Genomic DNA, 26,101 nt, shown 5'->3' on the forward strand with positions numbered 1-26,101 from the left:
AAAAAAAAAAAAAAAAAAAAAAAAATCGAAATCGCTAATTCCAATTGCTAAATCTAGAATTACCTTCCTGGTTTCAATTATAGGATAAGGATTGAAATCGTCGCTAGTATTAAGCGACGAAACGGAGAAGAATCACAGATGCTTTAAGATACTGTTGTTGTTAATGGTTTATGTTATGTAGGTGAAGCTTCTTCTCCATATCCTCCCAGATGTGTTCATTCGAAGGAAAAAGAAAACACGCAAGTTGACGTTGAGGAGTGGTCTGATGATTGTAATTGACTGATATACCCCTGTTACTTGAGTGTTATTACGTTGCCGTACCCTCTCAACGTCGTTTGGTTTGGATAAGCTCTTTTCTTGAATTGCGTGTTTGGTCGATTATGATGGTAGGAGAGAAGCGCTTCGCATATGATGATTAATGAAATGATATATTCTTCCGACTAATGTATTTTGTTCCGTGGTCGGTCTAAACTTTCACAAGTTTGGCTGGATATGGTATGATCCGGTTTTGCATAGTATGCTTTTCTGTAGGAAACTAGAAGAAATACAGATGTATGTAGTTTCTACTTAGACAAGAAGCTCCATTCACAGACTCAAAGCCCATCTAAGTGTTGGGCCATGATCCAAAAGTAACATCTCTTGACAGTTTGTTGTAATCACATTTTGTTTTTAATGAGTTTATTGATTAATTAGATTGCCCATAAAGTCTCACATTTAAAATGTGTATATTTATCTTTAGTTTTCAAGAGAGATGTTGAGTTTATTATAGCATTCTATGGTTTATTAATCTAATTAGCATGCTTACACATCAATACATTTAAAAATAAATTTAATTTTAAGTGCACACTTCCACATCATTTATTTTGTAACAGATACGAAAATCAAAAATAATTAATATAATCATTATTTCTAAGATATAACTTTCAAATTCTTAAATATTTTTAATCTTATTATAAAGAGATGTTATGACAACTTTTAGTTAAATATCTTTTATTTATTTTTATTTTTTTGACAACAAAAAAAGATCTGTTCTTGAGAGCCAATATGAGGGATTATTTTTTTAAATATTTTTTAGATGTATTATTTTTTCAAGATTATTTTTCATAGTTTTTTCCAAAAAAAATTGTGACCCTTACAATGTCTTCTTTTTAGATCAAAACTTTTAAATTGAGTTGAGTAATTAATCTTTTATTTTTCTTAAGTATAATTTAATAATAAATCTTTGTAATATATGTTTCTTAGAAACTAATGTTTCACTTCAATTTTCTTTTTATGTTTAAAATTTTATAAATACAAAATCTTACTCCACCATAAGTATAATTTCATAAAAAAAAAATTTACTCCACCATGCATTAATCTTACTTTCATTGTAAAACTCATTACCATTCTAAATTTTGGAATATGATCATTTTTTGGTTAAAATTTGAATAATAACATCATTACTAAAACAAATTCATATTATTATTTTTAATTATTTTGAAATTCTCATTTATGTTACTTAATTCATTTTTATATAGTTATTATATTTCTTATTTACTAAAAAAAATTATATTCTTGTTTTACTATTTTATAATTTAATTAATTTTACTTAATTAATTTTTTATTTATTGATTACCATTATTAATTATAAGTAATAAATATGCAATGAATAAATATTTAATATAATAATTTTTGATGCAAGAAAAATAGATATAACATTGCTTATGTGGATAAAGGAGAAGAAATAATTCTCAAAGTCTTAAATATTTTAATCTTATTATAAAGAGATGTTATGATAACTTTTGGTTAAGTAGTTCTCTAAATAGCAAACTAATCACATAATCAATAATAAGAGGATTCATCTAAGTAGAGCTTTTATAGTCTAAAGAATAATCTGAAAGCAATGTATATTCAAACACATTATATATTTCTTGTGTGTAGAGAAAAATCAAGAAACAAAACAAAAAAATGGACTTATTTGTAATGGTAGTAGGAGCATCAGGGATTGGCGACGGGGGTGAGAAGGAATACAACTACAAGGTGAGAGCTTGGACAAACGAAGAATATTCATGCCAAACAAAGATTGTGACAACTAACGCAGATCCTGAGTTCCGTGAGGTTCTGCATCTTCCTCAACACAGGGCTGCATCGTTTCTCAATTTAGAGCTGTTCAGCGTAAATTCAACTGACACAGACGGGTTTTTCATTGGGAGAGCAAACACAGCCTTGCCCATGAAGACAAATACTAATGTCTATCGTAAGGTCAAACTTGAGAATTTGGATACCAGTGGAAATATCGTTACTGTTGGTTATCTTGAAGTGTATCTTGGCCTCGAGACTGGTTAATAATAATAATGTTTCTAACGTTATGTTTGCATAAAAACAATAAAAAAAGTATACAAATATATGAATTACATTTTAGTAAGTGCTTGTGTGATTCTTTTGGTGTTCATGGTTTATAACTAAGTGTAGCTTCTATTCCATGTTTGATGAATGCAGCAGTTCGTGTGTTTCATGTAATCGCAAGAGTGTAATGTAGCAAACGTAAACATTTTTTTAGGGGTCAACTTACAAAGTTACAATAATATTACAAGCGTTAAGTTTTTTAAGAAGAAGAAAAAAAAAAACAGAGACAAACCCGTTAACGTTATTATTCGATAAACTCCGTTAATAATTTTTAGTCACGTATCGCATAAACTCGCCGTCAGATTCAATCCCAGCCATAGTCTCCGGCGATAAAACAACCTCTAAATCAACAGTCCCGTTTCCTTCCCTCCCCGGAAAAGCCGAAATCTTTCCGTCGAACTTATTCGACCGTCCGCTTCTAACCGCCACGGGTCTTCCCCAACCGAAATCGTTATCGTACATCGGAAACCTCGGCGAGCTCCCCATCGTAACCGAAGCTCCGTCGGCATTCCCAAGAGGAAAACACCTTGGATTCGCTTCCCAATCCGCCACAACGCTTCGAATCCTCCCGTCCTGATGAGCCGCCACGCTCTGCTTAAGCTGATCTGCGCACCATCTAAGATCGCGAGACAAAACCTCTCCCGCCGTCGCGAACGTCGGAACGCTCTGAATCGCGTTTCCGAAATACTCTGGGTTCATCTTAGGATTCAAACGGTGGCGACAGTTCACAGCCATACGAAACGTCGTCGTTTTAGAACTCGGATGCTTCCTCGCGCGGGTGATCGCACGCCACAGCAAAGCGCACAGAGACTGAAACGACGAGATCTCGACGGTTTTAGAAACGGCGTCGTTTCTACCGAACAAACTCTCCAACATTTCCGTTAATTTACCGTTTTCTTTTCCGTTAAGTTTATCGTTGCTTTGCTTCCCTAACAACTCGACGCCGTCTATTTCGCCGTTATCAACCGTCAACCACTTCTTCTTGTTCACCGCAGCTTTAAGCTCCTGAATCGATTCTTTACTAAAACTAAAAATCCGCTCGCGCAACGGTGCGTTCTCGTCGAACGTCACCTTAGGACCACCGTGAGGAACTTTGAGCACAGCCGGTGAGATTAGCACAGACTCCCGCGTAAAATCAGGCTGACGTGTCACATTCTCGACACCTCTAGACATCTCCGCGAAGGTGTTGATGAAGTTCCAGAGCGAGGTTCCGTCGGTGACGGCATGGTTAACGGAGCATCCGATGAAAACGCCGTCGATGAGCTCCGTCACCTGAACGGCGAGGATAGGTCTGTTATGTCCCTCGTAGCTGACGGCTCTGTCGTAGGTGAAAAACTCTTTGACCACGTCGGGAACGTCGATTCCGGCGAGAACGTCGCTGACGTAGACTGATTTAGCTTCGGCGGAGACGAAATCTGCGCCGGCGTCATTGCAGGTGAGGAAAACGTGGCCGGAGGAGGAGGTTGAGAGGCGTCCGGCGAGAGGAGGGAAGTGGGAGAGAGTGAGGGAGAGAGAGTGTTTGAGGTGAGCGAGAAGCGCGTGCGGCGGGACGTGGGGGCGCGTGAAGAGACAGCCTTTTTGGATGTAGTGGCAAGAGAGCATAGGGAGATCGGAGACGGAGAGCTTGAGGTCAACGAGCGTTGACTTTTGATCAGGGAAGACTCTGCTTCTTGAGATTATCGTTACAGAGTTCTCTAAACAAGGCATTTTTTGTTTCTTTTTGGTTTTGATTTGGTTGCTGTTCTGTTTTGGTAAGCTTAGCTTATTAGCTGCTCTCACAGTTTTGTGCGTGTGTGTGATGGATGAGAGTGTGAGATTAAGAGATGAGGTATTTATAGTGTGAGGATGAGAGAAGAGAAGAGGTTCATGAATCAGATGATGATGATGTAGCATTACTTGTCTTTATTTATCTTTTTTTTTTGTTTTGTTATATTGCCTATCTTAAAATAGGGAGACTTTGCTCAACTTGTACTTTGGAAAAGTGTTTCCTTATTTGTGAAATTTTATGTCTAGGTATAATTTGATCTTTTGTTTTTTTGTTTGTTTAGATTGGGTGTTGTGTAACTGTAAACATGAAACAAATACTAGCAGTTTAAAGGGTGGATTAGAGTACACACACTTTGTAAACAATTTCAGAGTAAAAAGGAAAAAAATTTGAATGGTAAAGAGATAAGATGATGGACCATCATTCAATTTTGGTTATATGTACTCTGTATTCTTCAATTTGTAATGATCAATACTAGATTTTAAGCAATAATTTTCAAACAAATTTAATGATAATTTAGTAAATCATATTTATTTATATTATTTCATTCCATAAGAAAATATTGTGTGGACATTTTTCAAGTCTACTAATTAATAATTTCTTAAGATTATATATATAAGAAGGTATATCATTATGTCATAAAATCTACTAAATTTTAATGATAAGATCAATATGAATTTATTCCCTATTTATTCACTGTTAAAAATAAATAAATTAACTCTAAAAGTATTTTTATGAAACAGAAAGAATAATATCTCTATAAACAATATTTCTGACGTGCGTTTCTCTTTTTAAGACTCTCTGATGTGAGTTGAATGTCTCTGCACCAATGAGGCCCAGACCGGAAGCTGGTGAAGCAGATTTTCTTTGTAATTTTAGAGGCATCAATTTTTAGTGTTTATGTCTGAACTGTCTTCTACCTCTCAATCTCAATTGTCCTTTTTTTATTTTTGTCTCGGAGAATCCGCCGAATTCTTTAAAACAATGTGGGTGTATCGGGCTAATAATATTATCTCTTACTTTTATTTGTTTTATATTTAGATTTTAGTTATTAAGTTAAAAATAACACATTACTTATAAACACACTTTGACCAAAAATATATCAAAAACATTACTATGCTGAGGAAAAAAAAAATGAGGAAAAAAAAAACATTACTATGCAATATTGCCATAGAGGTTTTGGATTTTTTTTAGTACTCTTTTTTTTCTCCAAACACTTTAAATTCTTATAATATGTTTAATATATTTCATAATACTTGTATAATCTTATGTCTATAGAAAAAAAATCATTGGGCAACAATTTTTCTATGCTTTAGGCATCATTTACCTACAAATATTTTTATATATCATCTTCAAAATAATCACAAACCAGAAATAAGGTTCTGTTTTTTTTTCGAAAAGGTGAGAAAGAACAAACAAACAACAACAAAAACTCTGAAGTCGAAACATATAATATTGAAAACATAATCAAACAACCAAAATCATAATATTGTTGGAAAATAGGGGAAAAATAAATATTAAGCTAATCTCTGCATTATATTGTCTGCAGAAAGTATATTACATTATTACTCCATTTAACACTGTGTTGTTTTTGTTTCATGAACATGCTTTAAAAAGTTTAAAACACTAGTTTCAAGAGAGATATCCATAAATCTCAATAATCCAATGGACAAAAGGATCTGTATAAGTGACGAGAGACGTATTTTGGAAATTTAATCTATAGACTATATAGTCATAGCGAGTTGTTATTATTGTTCGGTTAATGTATCTCTTCATATCAAAGAGAATATCTGGAGAAAGAAGTTTTCGTTGAAGTTCACAAATATTCATGTGAAATCCCCAAGTTTATTTCAAACCCTCGAGACTAGTGAATCCACGTGGCGTGAACACACACGGTTCCGTTTCTTACATGGCATACATGCACTCATGCACAAGTCAGTATTCATGGTCGGATCAACATGTAGCGGACGAGTCATCTATTTGGACTTAACTGCGTCCCTGACGATTGTTAAAGACAACGATATATATATAACGTGTTCTACATTTATAAAAACGTTACGTTCGTGGCCGGTTACGAAAAATCGGCATGTGGTGAGAATTAAAACCCTTGTACGAAAGGGAAAAAAAAAACAATAAAGCAGCAAATTAATGTATGTTTTGTTTCGATTGATTGTACGTACGTCGTTGTTGCCCTTCAAAGGAAGTTGCGTTTTTAAAAGCTTGGTCTAGAATTTTGTTTGGAAGTGGCTTCAATTACGTTGAAAATATGTGGGTACGGTTTGGTCTATATATGATTCTTCTTTCTTCGGTTAAGCAAAAAGGAAATATTTATTGATGATTAAACAAATTATGATAAGATATATATCCCATATGTATGTGATATATGTAGCGACATTTGATCACTATCTAACAAAATCTGGTTTGGTGTATTTGAGGTAATAGTAAGATAGAAATTGCATGAATCTTGACCGTATGAGAACTAAGATTCTCAAAATCCAAAAGATTTTATCTGTATAAGATTAAACAGACTTCTAAAAACTACGTCCTTCGGATTCCGAGAGATTTGCATGGGGTATGTGAACCAAAGAAGACTTGTAGTGCACTTCTTGTAGCATTTGTCTTATATGATGATTTGATACAAAAATAAATAAATAAATAAAGATTAAACATCATTCAAGTCACTGAACTACATAAAATTTGAGATAATTAGCAAGTGTGTTTAATTTAAAACACTTTAAACCACTCTCTGTTAATGGGTTGTCATTCCTAAAATCCCGATAAAAGTCGGCGTGAGAATCTCATATTCAACTGATACAGTCTAGTACCAACTGCTCTGGCCACTGTCACAACACTTCAAATGTCTTTATTTTATTAACTAAACTAATGTGAAAATTACAAAATCCTAATCATAGCTTATGTTTGAGCTAACTTTGACATAAAGTGTCGGTTTCGGCAATTATTACACGAAGATTCTCGTTAACCGTCATTTTCGGTTTTGTCGGCGTCCTGAGGTTTTTATATTATTAATTTATTATTAACATAAACTGCTACTTGAAGTGAGATCTGGTACGATGCAGAAACAGAAGCTGAAGCATTACGTTTCTCTGTAACCGTTGGATTGGAACTCGGCCGTTTACACATTTTCATCGGACGGATACCTACGCTACTTGAGTTTAGTTGAGTAAAATGGGGCGTCAAATAATCGTCAAGAACGTTCCGAGACAAAACAGTTATGTACTACTCTAGTAATGTTTTGACTCGGAACGTTCTTGAGGATTATTTGACGGCCCATTTTATTTCTTTATTTATGATATTTATTGACACCCCATATTAGATATATCTTTCTTGATATCATTTTGAGATATATATACCTCAAATACTTTTTTCCTCTATCCTGATAAATATCTTTACTTGGATCTTTCGCTATAGTGACAATTTTGGCTAAGACTGTAATAATATACGAATTCAAAACGTGACATAGGCTACATTTACAAAAATTATTAGGTATTATGTTAGTATATATGTGCGTGGCCTTGACAATATGTTTTTGTTATCACAACTCGTCCTTGAAACACTTTTAAAATAATTTCCGGAATTATGAATCTAAATATCATTTAGTTGGTTATCAAAAGTATGATTATAATTAAATACTATACATTTTAGTGTGTTAGATCAATACTTTTATCGCTAGATTATTTCGAAGCTTTGAGATCAACCACGTGTATGACAGGTTGACAACCGAAGCTTGTACGAATGTATTTTTTGTATTGAACATCAATAATCAAAGTAAGATATGCTCTACGAAAACGTGTGGCATCAAGTAAAATAAAATTGTAAATAGATGGGTTTTTTTTTTTTTTGGCAACCAATTGTAAATAGATGATAAGGATATAAACTGATTGATTAATTATAAATAACAAGTGGATTCACGCGACCCATTTTGACAGTTTAGAACCAGCCAGCATGAGAACCTTCGATCCATAATATTCTGACGGTTTTAATTATTATATAAATGTTTATATTATTTATTATTTGTAGTGAACAAATTAATATTCCGGATCAAATGTCCTTTTTTTTGTATTCCATTATAGTTTCTTGTATGCGATAACATATTATCAATCCATGTATGAAATTACAAATCAGCATTTGCTGCCAGTTTTACTTAATTTAGATATTTATGTCACTTTATACGCTGGTCTATATCAATTATTTTAAGTTTAGGTCTCAAAGTCAAGATAGTAAGCTTGAGGCTTGGTATGATGGATACTTACAATGGCCGATACAAAAGATAAGGTTGCGTTAGGTACTTGATCGAGCTTTAAGGATTTGAAATTCATATGGTTGATCATAATCTAGGAATTTATATAATTAGTGATGAATCGCTAACTATTAACCTATTTTTGGTTCTTTATTGAAAAAGAAAGATAATATGGTTGTGGTGCGTGAGAGTATGAATAATATGGAATAAAAACAAAAAAAAAATAGAAAACGAAACGTAGGAGGATTTTGTTTTGTTTTACTCAACAATTAGTTGTAAAGCAGCTACAAAATTTGAAGATAATTTTGGAAATGATCGAAAGGGATGAAAAAGCTCATCCCAAAACTACGGCTATTGTGTGGTTTGTGCAGTCCATTTTGACAATTTTTGTTTGGTACATAATAATAAAACAGAAAAGGCACACTTGGCTATCTACCTATTTCGAAGGACGCCGCTTTCGAACAACAGTTATATTTTATTCAGCTATTTTAGTTTTATATACTTTTATTTTGAAAAAAAACTTTCGTTATTTTATTATTTAAAAGTCCTTTCTAATTGTTGGCAAAAAATATGTTGTCCTTTCCAACCGGAGAAGTTATTCTTCTTCATCATCTTATTTGTTCTGATCACATCAAAATCCATTGAATGATTCTAGTTTTCATATTTTGTTCACGTCAGTCTTTTAAAAAGTTGTGAACAAATTGTATTCAATTCTCATATCTAAAAAGTATTACATATAAACACGTACGAAAGCAAGAAATGATGTTTTGTTCTAATGCTTTGAACCAATTACTATTCGTCCAACAAAAAAATTCTCTGAAAAAAAAAGAAGAAAATGAAAGATATAAAAGAGACTTTCTCGATATGTCTCGTCGTCCACTACTGTCCGGTGTTGTACTCTTGTCTTGTATTGGACCAGATCGTGTTTTACTTCAGACAGGATGCGATACTCTTTCTTTTTTAAGTTCTAAAATTTTCTTAATATAATAATTTCAGATTCTTATACAAAACAAACACTGTTAGTGCATAATGAATGAAACAAAAGAATCAATGCGTTAATAATAAAATACTTGTTGTCAACAATTAGGAAAAATAATATTAATTAATTATACAATAAAATTTGCATTATATTATTTTGATAGTACATTTTTTTTTTTGCTTGATAATTTCTAAGAGTCAGAAACAATGCAGCATTGTATACATAAATTGTATTTTATGATTGAAAATAAATAAATAATAATCTATACATTTTGATTTGGATTTGTGCTACAAACGTAAAAACACACATATAAGTCTTTACATCAACATTGTTAATTGTAGTTTTTTTAAAGAAGTCTTCAGTGGATAAGATAAGTTTCAATCCACCAAATCAACTGTGGCTTATATATTGACATCTAGCTGTATAATTCGAATTTAACATCAGTAATCAAGGAAATTAGAAAGTCATGATGCTTTATTTGCATAGAGATCATATACAAGATGTAGACAAATTTTAACATGACAGTATTGGCCTATATTTAATTTTAAAACTCGCATTCTATGCGTGCACCCACCCACGCACAATCGGATGTGGGGATGACTCTTTCAAATGGCACAATTTTGTGCGGCCTTGATTTGTCTNAAAGAAGTCTTCAGTGGATAAGATAAGTTTCAGTCCACCAAATCAACTGTGGCTTATATATTGACATCTAGCTGTATATTTCGAATTTAACATCAGTAATCAAGGAAATTAGAAAGTCATGATGCTTTATTTGCATAGAGACCATATACAAGTTGTAGACAATTTTTTTAACATGACAGTATTGGCCTATATTTAATTTTAAAACTCGCATTCTATGCGTGCACCCACCCACGCACAATCGGATGTGGGGATGACCCTTTCAAATGGCACAATTTTGTGCGGCCTTGATTTGTCTCACGCATGACTAACATCATATAATTCCCATATTAAAAACAGGAATTTCGTATTCTCGTATAATTTATACATTATCACAAACATAAGTCAAACCTTTGACAAGACGCTCGTTGGTGCATATACTATTTGGTATAATTATTATAAGTAGCATATAAGGTTGGTTCATGTACCGTAAACTAAATGCATGTAACATACTTTGAACCAAGGCAGTGTTCGTCATATTCATTTTATTCTTCCTTGTCCATCAAATTATATCAGCTTAAATAAAAAATATCCCATTCTTTTGATTTCTTTTCCAAATTCCGTTTTTCGAGCTATGTTCATTCATCAGCGTAATTTAAAAGAAATTTCATTAACTCTCTAGCTACAAATCATTTGATATGGGACAATTGATCATTGATATATCCTCATTCGGTCATTCCTCCATGCCATAATGAAGTATATATATTGAAAATCATAATGAAATTTTTTTTTTTGTTAAATGATTAATGGAAGTTATTCTTTTCCGGAATGGATTTAATGTCAATAGTCACACTTAAGTGAATCTTAATTTTCAGCAGGAGTTGCAAAAGCTTTGATTTATTTTTTACGGAAGTAACAAACAATATAGAAACGCAAAAAAAAGAATTACAACAAATTTATGTGGTTCATCAACGGTGTTAATTACGACCACATGCAAAAAGACAATGGTTTATTAATATATATAATTTCAATTGAAAACAACGGTCCATAAAGAATGAACTCAGCGAGACTTCAGTTTCATCGTAAGCAACGGCTGGGTGATCACATTTAAGGTATATTAACATGATTGCATCACTATAAATGATGTAATATAGTGTAGGTGCTTACCTGCCATGAACTCTGCATCTTTTAGGTTCACGGATGATCAGAATCAGTATGCAAATGCATCGAACCCGAAACTAATTTGGTGACAAAAGAAATAATTCAACCCTCTAGGCCCTCTAGTTACAGCTGACATTATTTTTCATATAAAAATATCACATATGTTCATTAACGCGCGCCCATGATTAAAATAAGTATAACCACCACTACTACTACTATACTATTTGAGGGATATATAAATTCAGAAAAATAACTAATGTCAGCTGAGTCAGTCATATACAAACAACTGATCATTTAAATAAATAAAAGTTACACCTAGGATAAAATAATGATATGTTTTAAATAACTTAATTTAATAATTATATTTCTATTGTATTACGTAAAATAATGATATGTTTTAGACTTTTACGTATGTACGTCTCTCCACATACTTGTCGTTTGTTTTGTCTTCTGTACCTGCACGAAACAATATGGAGACATCTGACAATCTAGCTTGTATTTAACTACTTATAAGTTATAACTAATCTTTTGTAGCTTGAAAAATAACTTGTCCTAATCGTTAGGTTTCATAAAACGGGACCATGTCATATATATAGAGAGAACATGTGATAATATATCACGGGACCATGAATGGGTGGTTCTTTTGGTTACACATGTTATCAAATAGCATTTTTAGAATTATTTTGGTCTATAAATATGATGTCGATCGTATTGAAAAGTCGAACCAATCCCTAAGTAATAAATATATAGTTGCAAATTGATAATCATGAGATCATTGCACTTTATCGTAAAATCAGGTTCTAATCAATTTCCATCGGGCATCGATGTGACCTACTACATTAGCAGCTTAGCAGGAAGCTACTACTAGCATGAGAAAGATTCGACTATAATATAATGGTAAATATACATACGTATGATGCTACGTCGGTCAGTGTATATATAAAGAAAAGAAAAGAAAAAGCCAAGGCTATATATATAGAATTAGAAACCAATAACCACATAGAGTGAAGGTGGGTGAAGAGCCAATGGAAAGATAAGTTAGATTACTGTGAACAATGTAGGCAAGTTGCTCACTTACATTACAAGTGCATGCACGTCTTTAATGTTGACCCATCTACATACCGGCCTACACACATATATTCTTCTAAAATTTGATATGTACGGCTGTATGTATGTATATACATTACGCATGTTGAGACTTGAGAGACAGAAACATGCGTATAGTACACTAACATTTGCTATCAAAACTCATTCCAAACAAACTCCTCTCGTCTTTTTTGACTATACAACCTAATGTAATCAATTTTTATACCACAAAAAAAAAACTTCAATTACTCATTCGGTTTCAATGAATCCTTTAAATCTTGGCGTTTCCCGTTTAAATACACATAAACCGTAATTCTAAATTTAGCTTACCAGAAAGACAACTAAACCGGCATAAGAATTGATTGTTCTAGCAGTGTTTGTTTTGTAAAATCCAACATATATTGGCCAATCGAATGGCTAATATACTCTGTGTCTCTATCAATGTAACATACTAAGAGAAACCAAACAGTACCGCAAACGTATGATGCAAAGTCTCAGCATGAATAAATTTCCCCACTGATTAAGGTTTTCACGTACCATATGGAAAAGAAAAGGAGGAACTAAGCTAACTTTTATCTACCTTGTTTAAAATTAGACACCAAACTGATTTCAAAGTTCTTAACTCATAAATCTGAGCATTTTGTCTCTCTTTTAAATTGCAATGTAGGAAAACTACAACAAGAGGCTGATTCTGATTCTTACACAAACTCGTTAAAAGAAACATTGAAACCAAAAAAGCAGCAGTCCACATTTTTTAGCAAAACCTTGTGTTTCAAAGCTTATTACAGCATCTGAGCAGCAGTGTTTAGCTTCTCCGCTAGACTCAACTGTGTCCTTGTTATGCTTGATAGGTACAACAGAAGCAATTGATCCTGCAAACAACAGAATAAACAATCATTAGTTTTTTTTACAAAGTCTAATGCTTTAGCTTGGCTTTTACGATCTTTTACCTGGAGACTATCATTCACGAGGTTATCGAAGACTTGTGGAGGTAACTTCGGGAGGGAGGCTACTGCATCTGCAATGAATCGTCCTATGTTGTTGTCTGGAGCTGTTTGACCCTCCTGTGGAGTTTCATTAAAACTAAAGATCATGCATCTGCAGCAGATAATAGACTGTCTATTTTACCTCAAGGATATCTCAAGCTTACCACAACACCGTCAACATATTTGTATACATCGTTGATTAAAGTCAACAGCCTCTCCATTGTAAGCTCCATTCCTTCCAAGTCATTTGGGAGTTTGTCCACAGCAGTTGCCTTGAGGACATCAACTGCAGATCAAGATGATATATTCTTAAATCAGACACAATGAATACCCAATAGAGCCATAAAATGGTTCACACTACTGTATAAATACAAGCTAAGAACATCTAATTCAGTTCGTTCATTCACAATCATAAGAGAAACAATCTCTCGATACATCAACTGATATTTTCTTAATCAGACACAATCAATAACCAATAGAACCATAAAATGGATAATACTACTGTACAGATACAAGCTAAGAACATCTAATTCAGTTTCGTTCTTTCACAATCATAAGAGAAACAATCTCTAGAGACTGAATTAAGTATGCAAAAACTGAGATACTTAGACAATGAGGCCGTATGTAATATGTATATGGAATCGGGTGCTAATAACTTCTGATATGGAAGATATTCATAGTTAGAATACTCACATCCGACTCTCTCAGCGTCAACCATACGGAGATCAACAGGAATCTCTTGAAATTGTGCAGCGAGCTGTCGATCACCAAGTGAAAGGTTTGAAGAGACAAAAGCTTTTATGGTACCCTCCCCATTTGTAAACCCAGTGTCCACAGTTAGATGAATTGGGTTGGTAACTTCTCTGGCATAGAAGTCATGAATCAGTGCACTACCACCATTAACCCCAGCACCAGTTGAATACCTGCAAAATCAATAGAGTAGTTCCTATCAGCTACATACAAAATGAGAACAAACTAACCACCAATGCAGAAACCCAACGCATCAATGAATCGTTTTGACAAAGATAAAAGAGTAATCACGAGAGTTAAGAGAATGAGAATGGAAAAAGAGAAGTACCAGCCGACAATAATTTCTTTTGGATTCACCTTAAGGTGTGAAGCTAACATATTGTGGTGGTAATCAATATCCACAGCAACCTGCATCCATATGAAAACAATCACTTTCAAAACGTATCACAAGTCACAGCCTTTAGGTGTGAAGCTAAAAGCTTAACATTTGATCTCAAAAACAATTTATTTTTCAACGAAGGTGCCAATATGTTCACTAGCCAAAAGCAATAATGGTACTGTAAGCTATCGTCTACACTTCTTTTATAAACCTCACATTCTCATAAGCAAAAATAATATCTACTCTTCAGCTACAAAGCAGATCTAAGAATCCCTAAGCTAAATCCTAAAAAAAAAAAAAAAAAACCTGATCAGAAGATTCATTGTGAGGGACGGCGTATGAATTGCGGATATCGACGGTTCCATCAGCTAAGATAGATCCAAGGAGAGTGCCGATGACTCGTTCAGCTGAGTCAGGACGTCTCACGAAGCAATCACAGACGTTAAAGATAACGAGTGGGTGGATCCTCGCTGTGAGTACAGAGGTAGTCGCCGACGCCGTCGACGATGGAGACACGAATTGCAAGACGGTGTGATCGCTCGCTGCCGCCATGGTTAAGATTTTCTGAGAACGACAAAAGGCGCGAGAGAGAGACTGGAGATTTAGGGTTTCCGATGTGAGCGTAAGAGGAAGGAGAGAGAGAGAAGGCCGCTGGTGTGTGATAGAGGAAAGATAGGTTTAGGTTCTAATGGGCCAACAGATAGGCCCATTATATGTTTCAGAGAATTATATCGTTCCTGGATGAGAATTTCACGTTGGCTAAAGCCATGGGAAAATTTAGGGCCAGCAAAACATGTTTATCGAATTACCTCTATCGTTACATATTGATGAACACAACCTCTATCGTTACATCTGCTTCACTGTATGATAACATATTTTTGTATCTCGTGGATTTCTAAGATGTACACAATTTGGAGGGTTTGAATGAGAATATTTTGATTGGTAATAATAATTTTAAATGTATATTTTCTTGCAATAAAACATATTTCCTAAAATCAATGTGTTACTGTATATGCATTGGTCAGGTGCTCAATATGCTTAAAACTTATAATGGTAACATAAAGCAGTAGTGTCGTTTGATACATTGCTTTTGACATACTTTAATACGTTGAGTTGAGGATTATGTTTTAGTCATCATCAGTCTGAATTATTTCCGTGTTACATGGCATCCTCAGTTTGAATACTATAGTACCATGATAGTGAAATTGTGTCTTTCTCATACATTATTTACTAAGAGCTATTTTTAAAAGGATAGGTGCTGATTTGTTGACCATCAGTCAGAGCATAGATAAGTCGTTACTCGTTAGTTGACCACCCATATTTGAATTACGACTTGGAGGAGACAAGTCATAAGTATAGATTACGATATTCGCGTAAATGCTATCGTTTGTAAGTTGTAACAAAAAAAAAAAAAAATGGATAATATAAAATAAATTTGTATTCAAATACGTATCGTCGTCAAATGTTCCAAAAATTTTCAGCATCTTACAAACTAAATTTAACCAAACCAAACCAAACCACCAATTTAATTTTTGAGTATTAAATAAAAAAAGACCAGAGGAAATATTTTTAAAAAATTAAAAATCAACCCAAATGACTCCAGAACTCTCCGAGAAACGTCTTTGCCGCGTCAAGACTCGGGTAATACGTCGGCTCCATAAATATCTGACTCAGCGAGTCACACGACTCCTGACTCGCCGTCGCGTTCGTCTCCGCGCTTCCCATCATCGCCGCCACTAGCTGTCTATACGAAAAGAAAAAACTCTTCGCCGCAGATTCCACCGCCTGCATCCCCTGAAGCAGATGAATCTTATCGCACTCACTCTTCCTCGAGTAAAGCTTCATCGCCGCCTCTTGCAATCTCGGTCCTCCCGTCGGATCTACCTCAACCGCCAACACCGCCGGTACCTTCTGTCTCAGATCTTTCGACATCTTCATCACCTCCACTAACCCTCTAGATCTGAAACAAAACGCATCGTTTTTGCCCGTCGATTTGATCTGTAACTGTTTCTTCAATTTCAAAAAATCCTCCGGATCCATCAGCATGTGAAGATCTTCGATCTCAGCTAAAAGCTTCCAGATCTTTTCCAGCAAGTACACGTCGTCGGAAGCTTTTTCGAATCTCTCGTCTTCGATGCTCGAGACGATCCGGTTCAGGAGGTTACGAGATGCGTAGATCCACGATTCGAGGATCTGGTGAATGATGTAGAGCGTTTGATTCTCTTGGTTATCGATGTGATCTGCGTATGGATTGTCTTTGAGGCTATAAAGCTCGTTAGGTCGGCAAATCGAATCGTACCGGATATTAGGTTTCCCGGCGATGTTCTGTTCGCCGAGTCCGAGCGTGTACTTACACCGACGCATCTCGTTGTCGATCGTGGATAAGATCTTTTTCCCTAAAGCTTCCGATCTCCTCCACGTCGCTAGCTGCGGTAATAAACTTAACGAGCTCCGTACATCGCTGACCGGAGCCGCCGACGATTCATCATCCTCTTCGGAGATGGCTGCCAGAATCTGGATCTGATTCGTGACGAGAGAATCTAACCGTCGGTTCCATTCGCGGTGGTTGATGTAAGGTCTGGTATCGGAAGAAACGGCGAAAACTAATCTGAAACTGATCTCCAAAGCTTGAAGAGCCGGTTTGAGGATCGGTTCGGAAGTCCATTGAGGGAAATCACGAGAGGACCAGAGGTTACGTAGGTCGGGGAGACGAAGGTAAAGCTCGTAAGCAGAGCAAAGAGATGGAGCGGAGCAAGAGATGGGAGAAGAGGAAACAGCTGGGAGGACTTTGAAGAAGGGTGAAGGGATAGTGACGTGGAGCTTTGAAGATAGCTTAGGTGAGTTCGGTAATTCTGATGATATTACCATCTTCCTCTTCCAATCCATATCTACCATTTTTTTTTTTTCTTTTCAATCTCTTTCGTGTGCTTTTTTTGTTTTTTGGTTGGTGTTAAAATTTTGAAATTTGGTATTTTGTTTTGGATATGGAATGAGTTAAGGTATACGAGGAGAGTGTATATATATAGAGGAGGAATGTGGATAGAGGAGAAAAGGCGTGTGAGGAATTAGACCGACGTGACTAAATTTGAAAGTCAACGTTAGAGACGCGGTCTTATATATTTTGTTTTAAAGAAGAAAATTTGAGAAACCAAAGCAGTCGTGGGACTGTGGATTAAGTTGAGGATAATCTTTTTCTTTTTTTTGGCTTTATATGCATGCATAAGGATAAGTTTTTAATCTCTAGTATAATTTATTTTTGGGTAATGTTTTCCATTAAAGGTAAATGCCTAATTAGTCGAATGTTTTGGTTGTTCAGTAATCTGATCTTTACAGAACTAGATAATATTTTTTACTCGTTTTAGTAAGAGATTATCTTTACAAGGAAAAAAGAAAAACACACAGCTTATGTTCGTAAAACATATATTGTCATGTAAGTTAAGAATATCAAAAAAAAAAATTGATATTTACGATAATCATTTAGGGATTGATTAATAAAGAATATGAAAGTCAATCATGCATGCGTTATGGGTTGTCTTTTCATTTATGAGTAGATCCCACTATAACTCATACTTCTAGTTTTTTTTTTTGTTTGTTCATAAATTTCCCTAAATTTCATTCTTCGTAAAACAATACTTTGTTGTTCATTATAAAACTTATTAGAAAATATTTTTTGTAGTTATAAATCTACAGCTACAAGTATAACTAAATCATGCACATGGTGTTTTTGATATTATATCAACAATCGTAAACATAAACAGATGTCATGTACATGTACCACGTAAAAGTAAGCAATCTGTTTTCTTCATTGAGTAGAAAGCAAATATGTAAAAGAAAAAACAATACACGTATATTTGTTTTCTAAGCTAAAACAGTATATATTTCTATTTGAAATTCTTCAGTAGCGTAAATGACGGCCAAATTAAGAAACTCAAGAAAGCATAAAGCTGGATGGCACTAGATTCTTCTAATAACATCACAGAAAACGTTGTTTTTTTTTTTTTCATTTTTAAAATTGATTAGCAACTTGAACATCAAAACAAATAAAGGAAAACAAATTCTATTTCCACTTTCTCTAATTATAAATGAATACATGTTTCCCTACAAAAGTTTTTTTTATAACTCCATTTATTAGCTCAAAAGATTAAGATTATACTTGCAAGTAAGATAGTTTCTAAGACAAATATACATTTACCACCAATTGCTCAAAACTAAAGTTACATAGTAGAAAAATGTATGGTCCGCCACTTTTTTTTGTGAGACATACGTATATGCTTATTAAACTAGTATACCTTGTAAATTAGTATATCGTGTTTATATTTAATCTCGTGTTTTTAATATTTCAAACGCGGAGAATTATATAATCACAAGTCTGCAAACCGATATAAAAATAAAAAGCATATAAAAATGAGACTATTTTATTTTATTGTGGATAAGCATTTAGACGGTGCCGAGGTATGAATTGAAAAAAAAAAAAGAAATGGCACATGGGGAGAAGAAGTAGGAGGAATATAGATTATGTCGAAGCTTATCCAAAAATGTGTGAGATGAAGGTTGGAGTTTGGTCTCAGTTTTTTTTTTAAATAGTTAAACTACTTGGAAGCTGTCGTTTCCTTTGACTTTGGTTTTTTTTTTGTTCTCGAGTTCAATATTTTTATTATCTCAGCCATTTACTTGTTATATACATGATAGATAAATTTTTTGATTGAATAAGACTGCCAAATGTATGAGAATTAACCGAATCTGTTTTAAGTGCATGCACTATATTTTTGATATGGATGTTTCTGTTATTTTATCGGTAAACTTAAGGATACAAACGGTTGGAGTGGAGACAGACCATTTCTTCGGTTATAAATTAGACAAGTGGATTATATATAACGATTAAATGAGTATGGTCTGATAACAAATTAGTGGTCCATAACCTTTCCGTTTTTTTTATGTTAAATTTTTTATTTTATTTAAAGCGAAAAAAAAGCTGGAAATATCTTATCTATTTTTTATTTGGACGTTTAATATCTAGTCTTTTTTCGTTGGAAGAAAAATACTTCATGTAATTATTATTGACTTAAAAATATTTAATCTTTATATTGTTGCCGGATTCTAACCCGCGGTTTAACAGTCAGATCATCAAACGGGCGTTAAAATCAAATCACATGTGTGAATATAGATATATACAATACATTTACCATATTTACGTGATATGTTTTCGTAGTGTAGTGGTTAGAAGTGGGTTGGTTTTTTTTTTTTTTATATTAAACTTTTTATTTTATTTAAAACAATTACTTATATTTTAATTGATCTTTTTTTAATCCATTTTACAACCACTAATCAAAGCCATCGTCCAACCGCTTTTAACCAAAAACATTTTTGACAGCTTCCTGAATAATCACCTAAATGTTTAACAATTTAAGTTTATAGACTCGGTTGTTTTCTGAGTATAATAGACTCATATAACAGTCATATCGATGATAAAACATTTGTCATATACTAAATAGTAGTTAGTAAATACTAATACTAATGGCAATATTATTCACTAAATACTAAATACTAATGGTAATAGTGCGTAACTAGTATCATTTTACTATGTTCGAGTTCAACTGTTTTTGTTACTTTTCTTTTTCTATTTCTATTTTCCTTTGAGTTTAGTATTCCATTATACCGATTTACTAATTATATCGGATTGATAAATTTTGAATCTGTCCATCTCACCTGCCCTCATTTACTTACTTTGTTGAACATCTGTGTGTCATCATCTATGGATAAGAGAATGAAATAAGAAGAGATATGCGAAAAGTATTCATAACTTCTTGAAGAATGGATATAGTATAGGATGGGTTTGTATAAATAAGAATCAAAAGGAGATGGTGTTACTTGTAAGAATTCCTTTCATGTTTACGTTTAAAAAGAGAAGTTTATTTCGCCTTTATAACATAATAGTCTTTCTCCTTAATTCTTTCCCAAACGTTATTTGTATAAAAAGAAAAAACAGTGACCTCTTATATTCCGCTAGCAAGAATGAAATGAAAAACTCTTTATGGTTTTTTTAAAATTAATATCATGTGGCAGAGAAAAAAATAGACCAATTTGCATGTTGTTTGATAAAAAAAGCAAACAGTTTTTAGTCTCGTGACGCAGTTGGAAAAAATATCAACGTAACTACTGTGCGTGCACTTGGGATCAATATCAAACTGTGTGTTTCCTTTATTTTTGACGTGGAATAATATGAATATATGATCATCGTCGTCGACACGAAAAAGATAGTATAAAAACACAATCTGATACTAAAATCTATAAATAAATAAAAGGAATGGAGTCCAAATCGGGGCATGGCTTCCATCCATTTGGGCAGCCAGCCAATGAGGTTTGGATTCGTCTTCGTCATGTGCGAATCACACCAACCAACCAAACCAACTTGGTCCAAAACCAAAAAGAAACACTCTTATCTGTTTCCAACATCCACGTGGTCGAAGCAAAGCGAGTTAACGGTTCTGAGAACAAGAACCGACGGAAGCATGACAGCTGGGAACTTTCCACGTTTTATTTAATGGGTCCGCTTCTTTTATTTTTTTCTTCGAACCAACAACCATTTTTTTTTATTCCTTAGTTGTTGCTATAATCGGCATCTATCTTGTTACAATTTAGTTACCTCTCTTCTTCACATGATGATCACATTTTTGTTGTGGTTGTTGTTATTTATTTGTTCTTCTATTTCTAAGCAACCAAATCATCTAAATCAATGGACAAAATACGTTTAGTAATTTTTTAAAAAAAGAGTATATTAGCTAGTGATTCGCGCAAAATGGTATTGTTCTTTCAACAATTATTCTCAAAATACTACGAGTGATCAACTTTATTAAAAAAAAAACAGATTGTATTTATCAAAAATGAAAGAAAAAATGACAACTATATGAAAAAGGAATTTTCCTTGACCAAAATGCTGTTTATCCTCTCTTTTAAAAAGTGGGTTAGTCACACTGTGGTTAGAAGAAATGTGATTGAATTATTGGTGATCAAACGTGTTCGTTTACATTTTTTTTTTTTAAAAAGAGTGCCTTCGATTCAGAAAACGACACAATTCAATGTTTGTTCATCGGATTCGTTTAGATAAATATAAAGTTGTGTTATGTGTGTAATTTTCTTCTTATCTTATTTTATATTGTATCAATGGGAAAACAAACGGGTTTTAGTTATATGCTTGCATGTGGATATAAACTCATGATTATTGTTATGAAAATATAAATTAGTTGTAGAAAATAAAGAAAGAGTTGGAGGAGAGAGTCAACAAAGGTTGAGCTATCAAAAAAAAAAAAAACAAGTTTCCTGGTAATGAAGCATGTCTCCGGCCGCATTATCCGACCATTATCAATTCCTCTCTTTCTTTATTTTTATTTTTGTAAAAAATCAAGAAACCAAAATAATAGTATAAATTAAATGATTAGCAAGTAATTAATTTGGGTGTTGTTACGGAACAAGGCTTCTACTCCAATAGGTTAACCGTAAATCTCAGTTTTATTAAATTTATATGGGTTTAATTTAGACTTTTAGTTGAGCCTCATCTAAAGCAGTAGTAGTATTTAATTGTCTATACTCAATCGAAAGTACCAAATACTGTACTAGTAAAAGACGACTCCAACAGACAACGATACCTGAACAATCAATTACAGTATAATTTTGTTTAATTTTCCTTTGTAGTTGTATGAATATTAGTACCTTGTACATGTTTAACTTAATAGAGATGGCATGATTCGGATAAAGTTTGGTATGGAACACATCACACTGCCTAAATTCCTCAATAAATGCCGGAATTGAGAAGATATCAAATTATATTTGCATGTGGATGAGATCAAACTCCAATAACACATATAAAATTCTTTGATGGGACATTCTTTTTTCTATTCCTAGCTATATTTTTATATTCTCTCCTAGTTTTCTTACCAAAAAAAACCCTCTAAATAATGTAAATATTTGATTACATCACCAGTTAACATGTTTACATCAATCCATGTTGATCTCGAAAACACCACCAGTTAACATGTTTACATCAATCCATGTTGATCTCTCCATATCATATACTTAGTTTTAAAACTGTGAAATCTCGTATACTAGAGAATAGAACTATGACGACGTTTGTGGATGCAATAATTATTAGTATTACATTTAAAAAGTCGTAGCAAAATTTGATGTATATCCATTTGGGAACATGGGAGACATCTTCCCGCTTCTTTCTTCTATGTCGGACTCTTTTTTTGACTTTTACGTTCCAAGAAAATGGATACAACTTGGAATAATACTTCTTATGTCATCACAAAAAACGCTATCGTTGAGGGAAGTCCTTATCCACCAAAAGCCTCAAAATTCAATTCTTTAATTGATTTCTTCTAAATTATACATAACGTTAATCAAGCACCACATCCCTATTTGTTTTTTTAAAATATATTCTTCTTCTATATTTTATTCTGATTATTATAAGTGTGACACGACATATTCCAGTATAAATCCGGAAGTCCCACGCTTATGTTTCATGGGAAATGCCTAAAATGAGTCTGGTCCATTTTTTCATAAACTTCCTTTCTTTTTGACAATTATTAACAAAAGCATGCCTTGTATGTTTAACCAGATGGAAAAGCATGCTTACCCCCTTTAATTATTCTTTGAACTGTTTATAATATACAAACGTAAGATTTTGATCAAGTGAGTACGAAATTTATCATGAAGATAGGCTAATGCAATATTCTAAACGTGTTTTTTATATGATAATTTGATGGTATTATGTAGGTATGTATTTGAAGGAAAGCGTGATGTGAATTATTATAATAAACCAGAGATTATATTATAAGTGAGGTTTGGTACTGCAAAACCACCATTTGAAAACCCATATGCAAGACCTAAACACCAACAGCAGTTTTACGAGACAAGTTTCAAATTCTAAATTACTTCGATTTTGAATTTACTAAGAATCATTATCCCATTTAATAATTTAGAATCGAGTAACTTAAAATTTGAAGCTTATCTCTGTTTTAAACCTAAATACAAACTTTCGAGCAACTCCAAGCGACTTAATAGTCTCGACTCTCGAGCAAATAGGATACTTGGATAAAGCAAATTATCAATATTCATACTTGCATTATTATTAATCTGAACAACAATTAGAACATCAATTAATGAAACAAACTTTGTATATGACAACGTCTTCATTGGATTCCTTCAAGTCACCCTTAATGCAGATCAACCCAACATTCCCCTGTTACATGAATTCAACAACAAACCAAATTAAATTCTCCACAGAACACAAACAACCTGTGTGACTTATTATTATCCATTCCTCTCTTTCTTTATCTTTCTTAAATCAATATACTCAATCGATTTAGGTACGTGGTAACCCATAAGATTTAGTAATAGTCTATAGTTTTCATTAGATACCTTCTCTAAAAACCTTAAGAATTGGCAGCCTTTTCCTGGAAAGTTTCCATTTCTCATTGCTCAGCTTTCTTTGTGTCCCCAAGTAGTAACTTCTTCTCTTCTAAATCCCTTTCAACGGATTCATCAAATTCTTCAATCTCTTGCATTCAACTGCATGGATAAGCGTCATTAGAGAAAAAAAGAAAGAAAGAAAGAAAGAAGATAAATGGATATCTCTATGTGATAGATAGATAGCTTATCTCGCATTACCTTGGCAATCTTTGCCTCCCACTGCTTCCGCTGCTCATCAAGGAGAGTCAAATTCCTGAGCCTTTTGGCTTATAAGCTTCATTTTTGAATCTCTGGTACATAAAAGAAGAAGCAAAATAATCATGAGAGCATATCAATTTTGGAAACACTAGTACAGGAAAGAAGATATGAGAAAAAGATGAATGCACTAAGAGAACTTTCAAAAATCTGGCAGGGAAAGAGTAATAATATATGTATTCTCATCTTAAAATGCTAACCACTTTTTCTTCTGTTCTTTAAAATAAACTCTCAATTGTGCATTGCAAAACTCCTAAAAGCCATCAGAGTAATTCAAAAAATATGTACTATTGCTACTACTACTATCTCGCTAAGTCTTGGTACATCCAAAAAGATACTCTATAAGCAAGAACAGGAGGGGCCATATATACCTGTGTAGAGCATAGTTCAAAAGTGAACTGATGATAAACTCGGTTCGGGATGGTAAAAAGATCCTTGTAATTCATTTGTAATGGACAATCCAACAAAACTAGCAACTTTTTCACTTTGCAATATAGATTCGTCTATTTCACTGAGGTGACATGATTATGTGGATTCTCCAATTGCTGCAATGCCTCAGACTCGACTTGCCCTTTCTTTTCTCTACAATGGATATTTGAAAAATTCCCAAATTAAAAAAAAAAAAAAAATTAGGGCTTTCAAAAATTGACCCGAGTGAAAGAGGAACTAAGAGGGTAAGGGAGGGTTTCGAGGGGAGGTGCTTACTCGTCGTCGAGATGGATAAGAAGTTTGGTGTAAATCTCGGAGACGAACTCGAGCGTAGGGTTTTCAAGCTCGCCTTCCGTAATGCTAGCGATTTTAGCTAGCTTGAGGGCACTGATGATTTCTGGACGAGGTAACCTCGGATACTCGTAGGCCGACTGTGACATTGTTAAGTATTATTAGGAAAGAAGATTAGAAGAAGAAGATGATTGAGTAGAAATGTTTATTGTATAATTGATAGTATTGTACAGATCGACGATATTTATACTAGAAGACGAGAAGAGTTCTTCTCTAGGTCAAATGTATTTATTTATAGAATGTTCCTAAAAAAACATAGTAATCAAAATATTAGTATTGAAGAAGAGTGATCTCTTCAACATTGACTGCTATCAACTATCAAGTGGGGCATTTCGCTTATTAAGTTTTCATAAAACTCTAACCAAACTCAACCAAAATTAGTTTAGTTTAGTTTAGTTTGTGTTTGAATCGGTTTGGTTCGGATCGGTTACATCGAAATATTGGGTGCAACTATAATTGGGGATATTCTAAATCCATATATTAATTGGTTACACCTAAATATTGGGTGGTTACACCTAAATATTGGGTACAACTTTAATTGAGGAACTTCGAAATTGATAATTAATATATTAGTGATAACAAATAAAATCATAGATATTTCAAACTGTGTTTCTGTAAGATTTAGTCTTATATCACATTCGTTATTTCCAAAGATCTTTAAACACAATATTACAAATTTATATTTCACAGATTTTATTGATAGACCACATCGTTAACCAAGTTATTAAAGGGATAAAAATATATTGTGAATCATAAAAAACGAATTAAATCTTCCTAATTTAACAAGATTAATCGATATCTCCAAGATCTTATTCTGAAATTAAAAATAAAATCTTAACCAGAATTTTCAAAATTTTGTATAAAATAAATCTATCTTAACATTTTTGAAGTACAAATCTGTGCACAGATCCGGTTTTTTTTGTCAAAAATAATCCATTTGAAGAAATCGGATCTTCCGCTTATTAACACAAAGTTTAAACCGATTAAGTTTAAACCGATTATTACGGATCTTCCCTAAAGTGTAGGACTACAATTAAATGATTCCAAAAATTTATTATTCGAATTACAGATCTCGGATCTTCCCTAAAATATATAACTAATAACTAATTATAGTTGCACCTATTACAGTTTTATGGATGGTAACATTAAATTAATATAATTTTAATCGCAAACACAATTTGGTAATTTTCTTATACATATAGTAATCAGCTTGGATCCGTATATTGCTCAT

General features: G+C 33.3%; 5 protein-coding genes and 1 long non-coding RNA gene across 7 annotated transcripts in view; 1 reads left to right on the forward strand and 5 right to left on the reverse strand.

Moving 5' to 3' along the window:
- Positions 1-239, reverse strand: part of LOC104792839 (peroxisomal nicotinamide adenine dinucleotide carrier-like) — a 4,671-nt gene extending 4,432 nt beyond the window's left edge. The window contains exon 1 of one of the 2 annotated variants that reach the window (XM_010519078.2): positions 64-239. The gene's annotated coding sequence lies outside the window, so the exon portion shown is untranslated. The remainder of the gene's footprint in view (positions 1-63) is intronic. The other variant, XM_010519079.2, reaches the window with a different exon arrangement.
- Positions 1,940-2,411, forward strand: LOC104792840. The gene has a single exon (XM_019247007.1). The coding sequence runs from the start codon at positions 1,948-1,950 to the stop codon at positions 2,323-2,325; it is 378 nt and encodes a 125-aa protein (XP_019102552.1). The 5' UTR covers positions 1,940-1,947; the 3' UTR covers positions 2,326-2,411.
- On the reverse strand, positions 2,516-4,218 carry LOC104792842 (uncharacterized acetyltransferase At3g50280-like). Its single transcript, XM_010519082.2, has one exon. It carries the CDS (start codon positions 4,090-4,092, stop codon positions 2,647-2,649), a length of 1,446 nt encoding a protein of 481 aa, XP_010517384.1. The 5' UTR covers positions 4,093-4,218; the 3' UTR covers positions 2,516-2,646.
- LOC104792843 (eukaryotic translation initiation factor 3 subunit F) lies at positions 12,857-15,082 on the reverse strand. Its single transcript, XM_010519083.1, has 6 exons — positions 14,674-15,082; positions 14,317-14,396; positions 13,932-14,161; positions 13,403-13,524; positions 13,203-13,316; positions 12,857-13,124 (listed from the first exon to the last, which is right to left on the reverse strand). The coding sequence occupies exons 1-6, from the start codon at positions 14,917-14,919 to the stop codon at positions 13,035-13,037; spliced, it is 882 nt and encodes a 293-aa protein (XP_010517385.1). The 5' UTR covers positions 14,920-15,082; the 3' UTR covers positions 12,857-13,034.
- On the reverse strand, positions 15,788-17,507 carry LOC104792844 (nematode resistance protein-like HSPRO2). The gene has a single exon (XM_010519084.2). It carries the CDS (start codon positions 17,260-17,262, stop codon positions 15,952-15,954), a length of 1,311 nt encoding a protein of 436 aa, XP_010517386.1. The 5' UTR covers positions 17,263-17,507; the 3' UTR covers positions 15,788-15,951.
- Positions 23,416-25,068, reverse strand: LOC104792845. Its single transcript, XR_769119.2, has 5 exons — positions 24,796-25,068; positions 24,462-24,672; positions 24,034-24,125; positions 23,785-23,934; positions 23,416-23,605 (listed from the first exon to the last, which is right to left on the reverse strand). It is a non-coding gene; the product is annotated as an uncharacterized LOC104792845 (long non-coding RNA).

Source organism: Camelina sativa, chromosome 6 (assembly GCF_000633955.1).
Source record: "Camelina sativa cultivar DH55 chromosome 6, Cs, whole genome shotgun sequence".
In the NCBI taxonomy this organism is placed as follows: domain Eukaryota; kingdom Viridiplantae; phylum Streptophyta; class Magnoliopsida; order Brassicales; family Brassicaceae; genus Camelina; species Camelina sativa.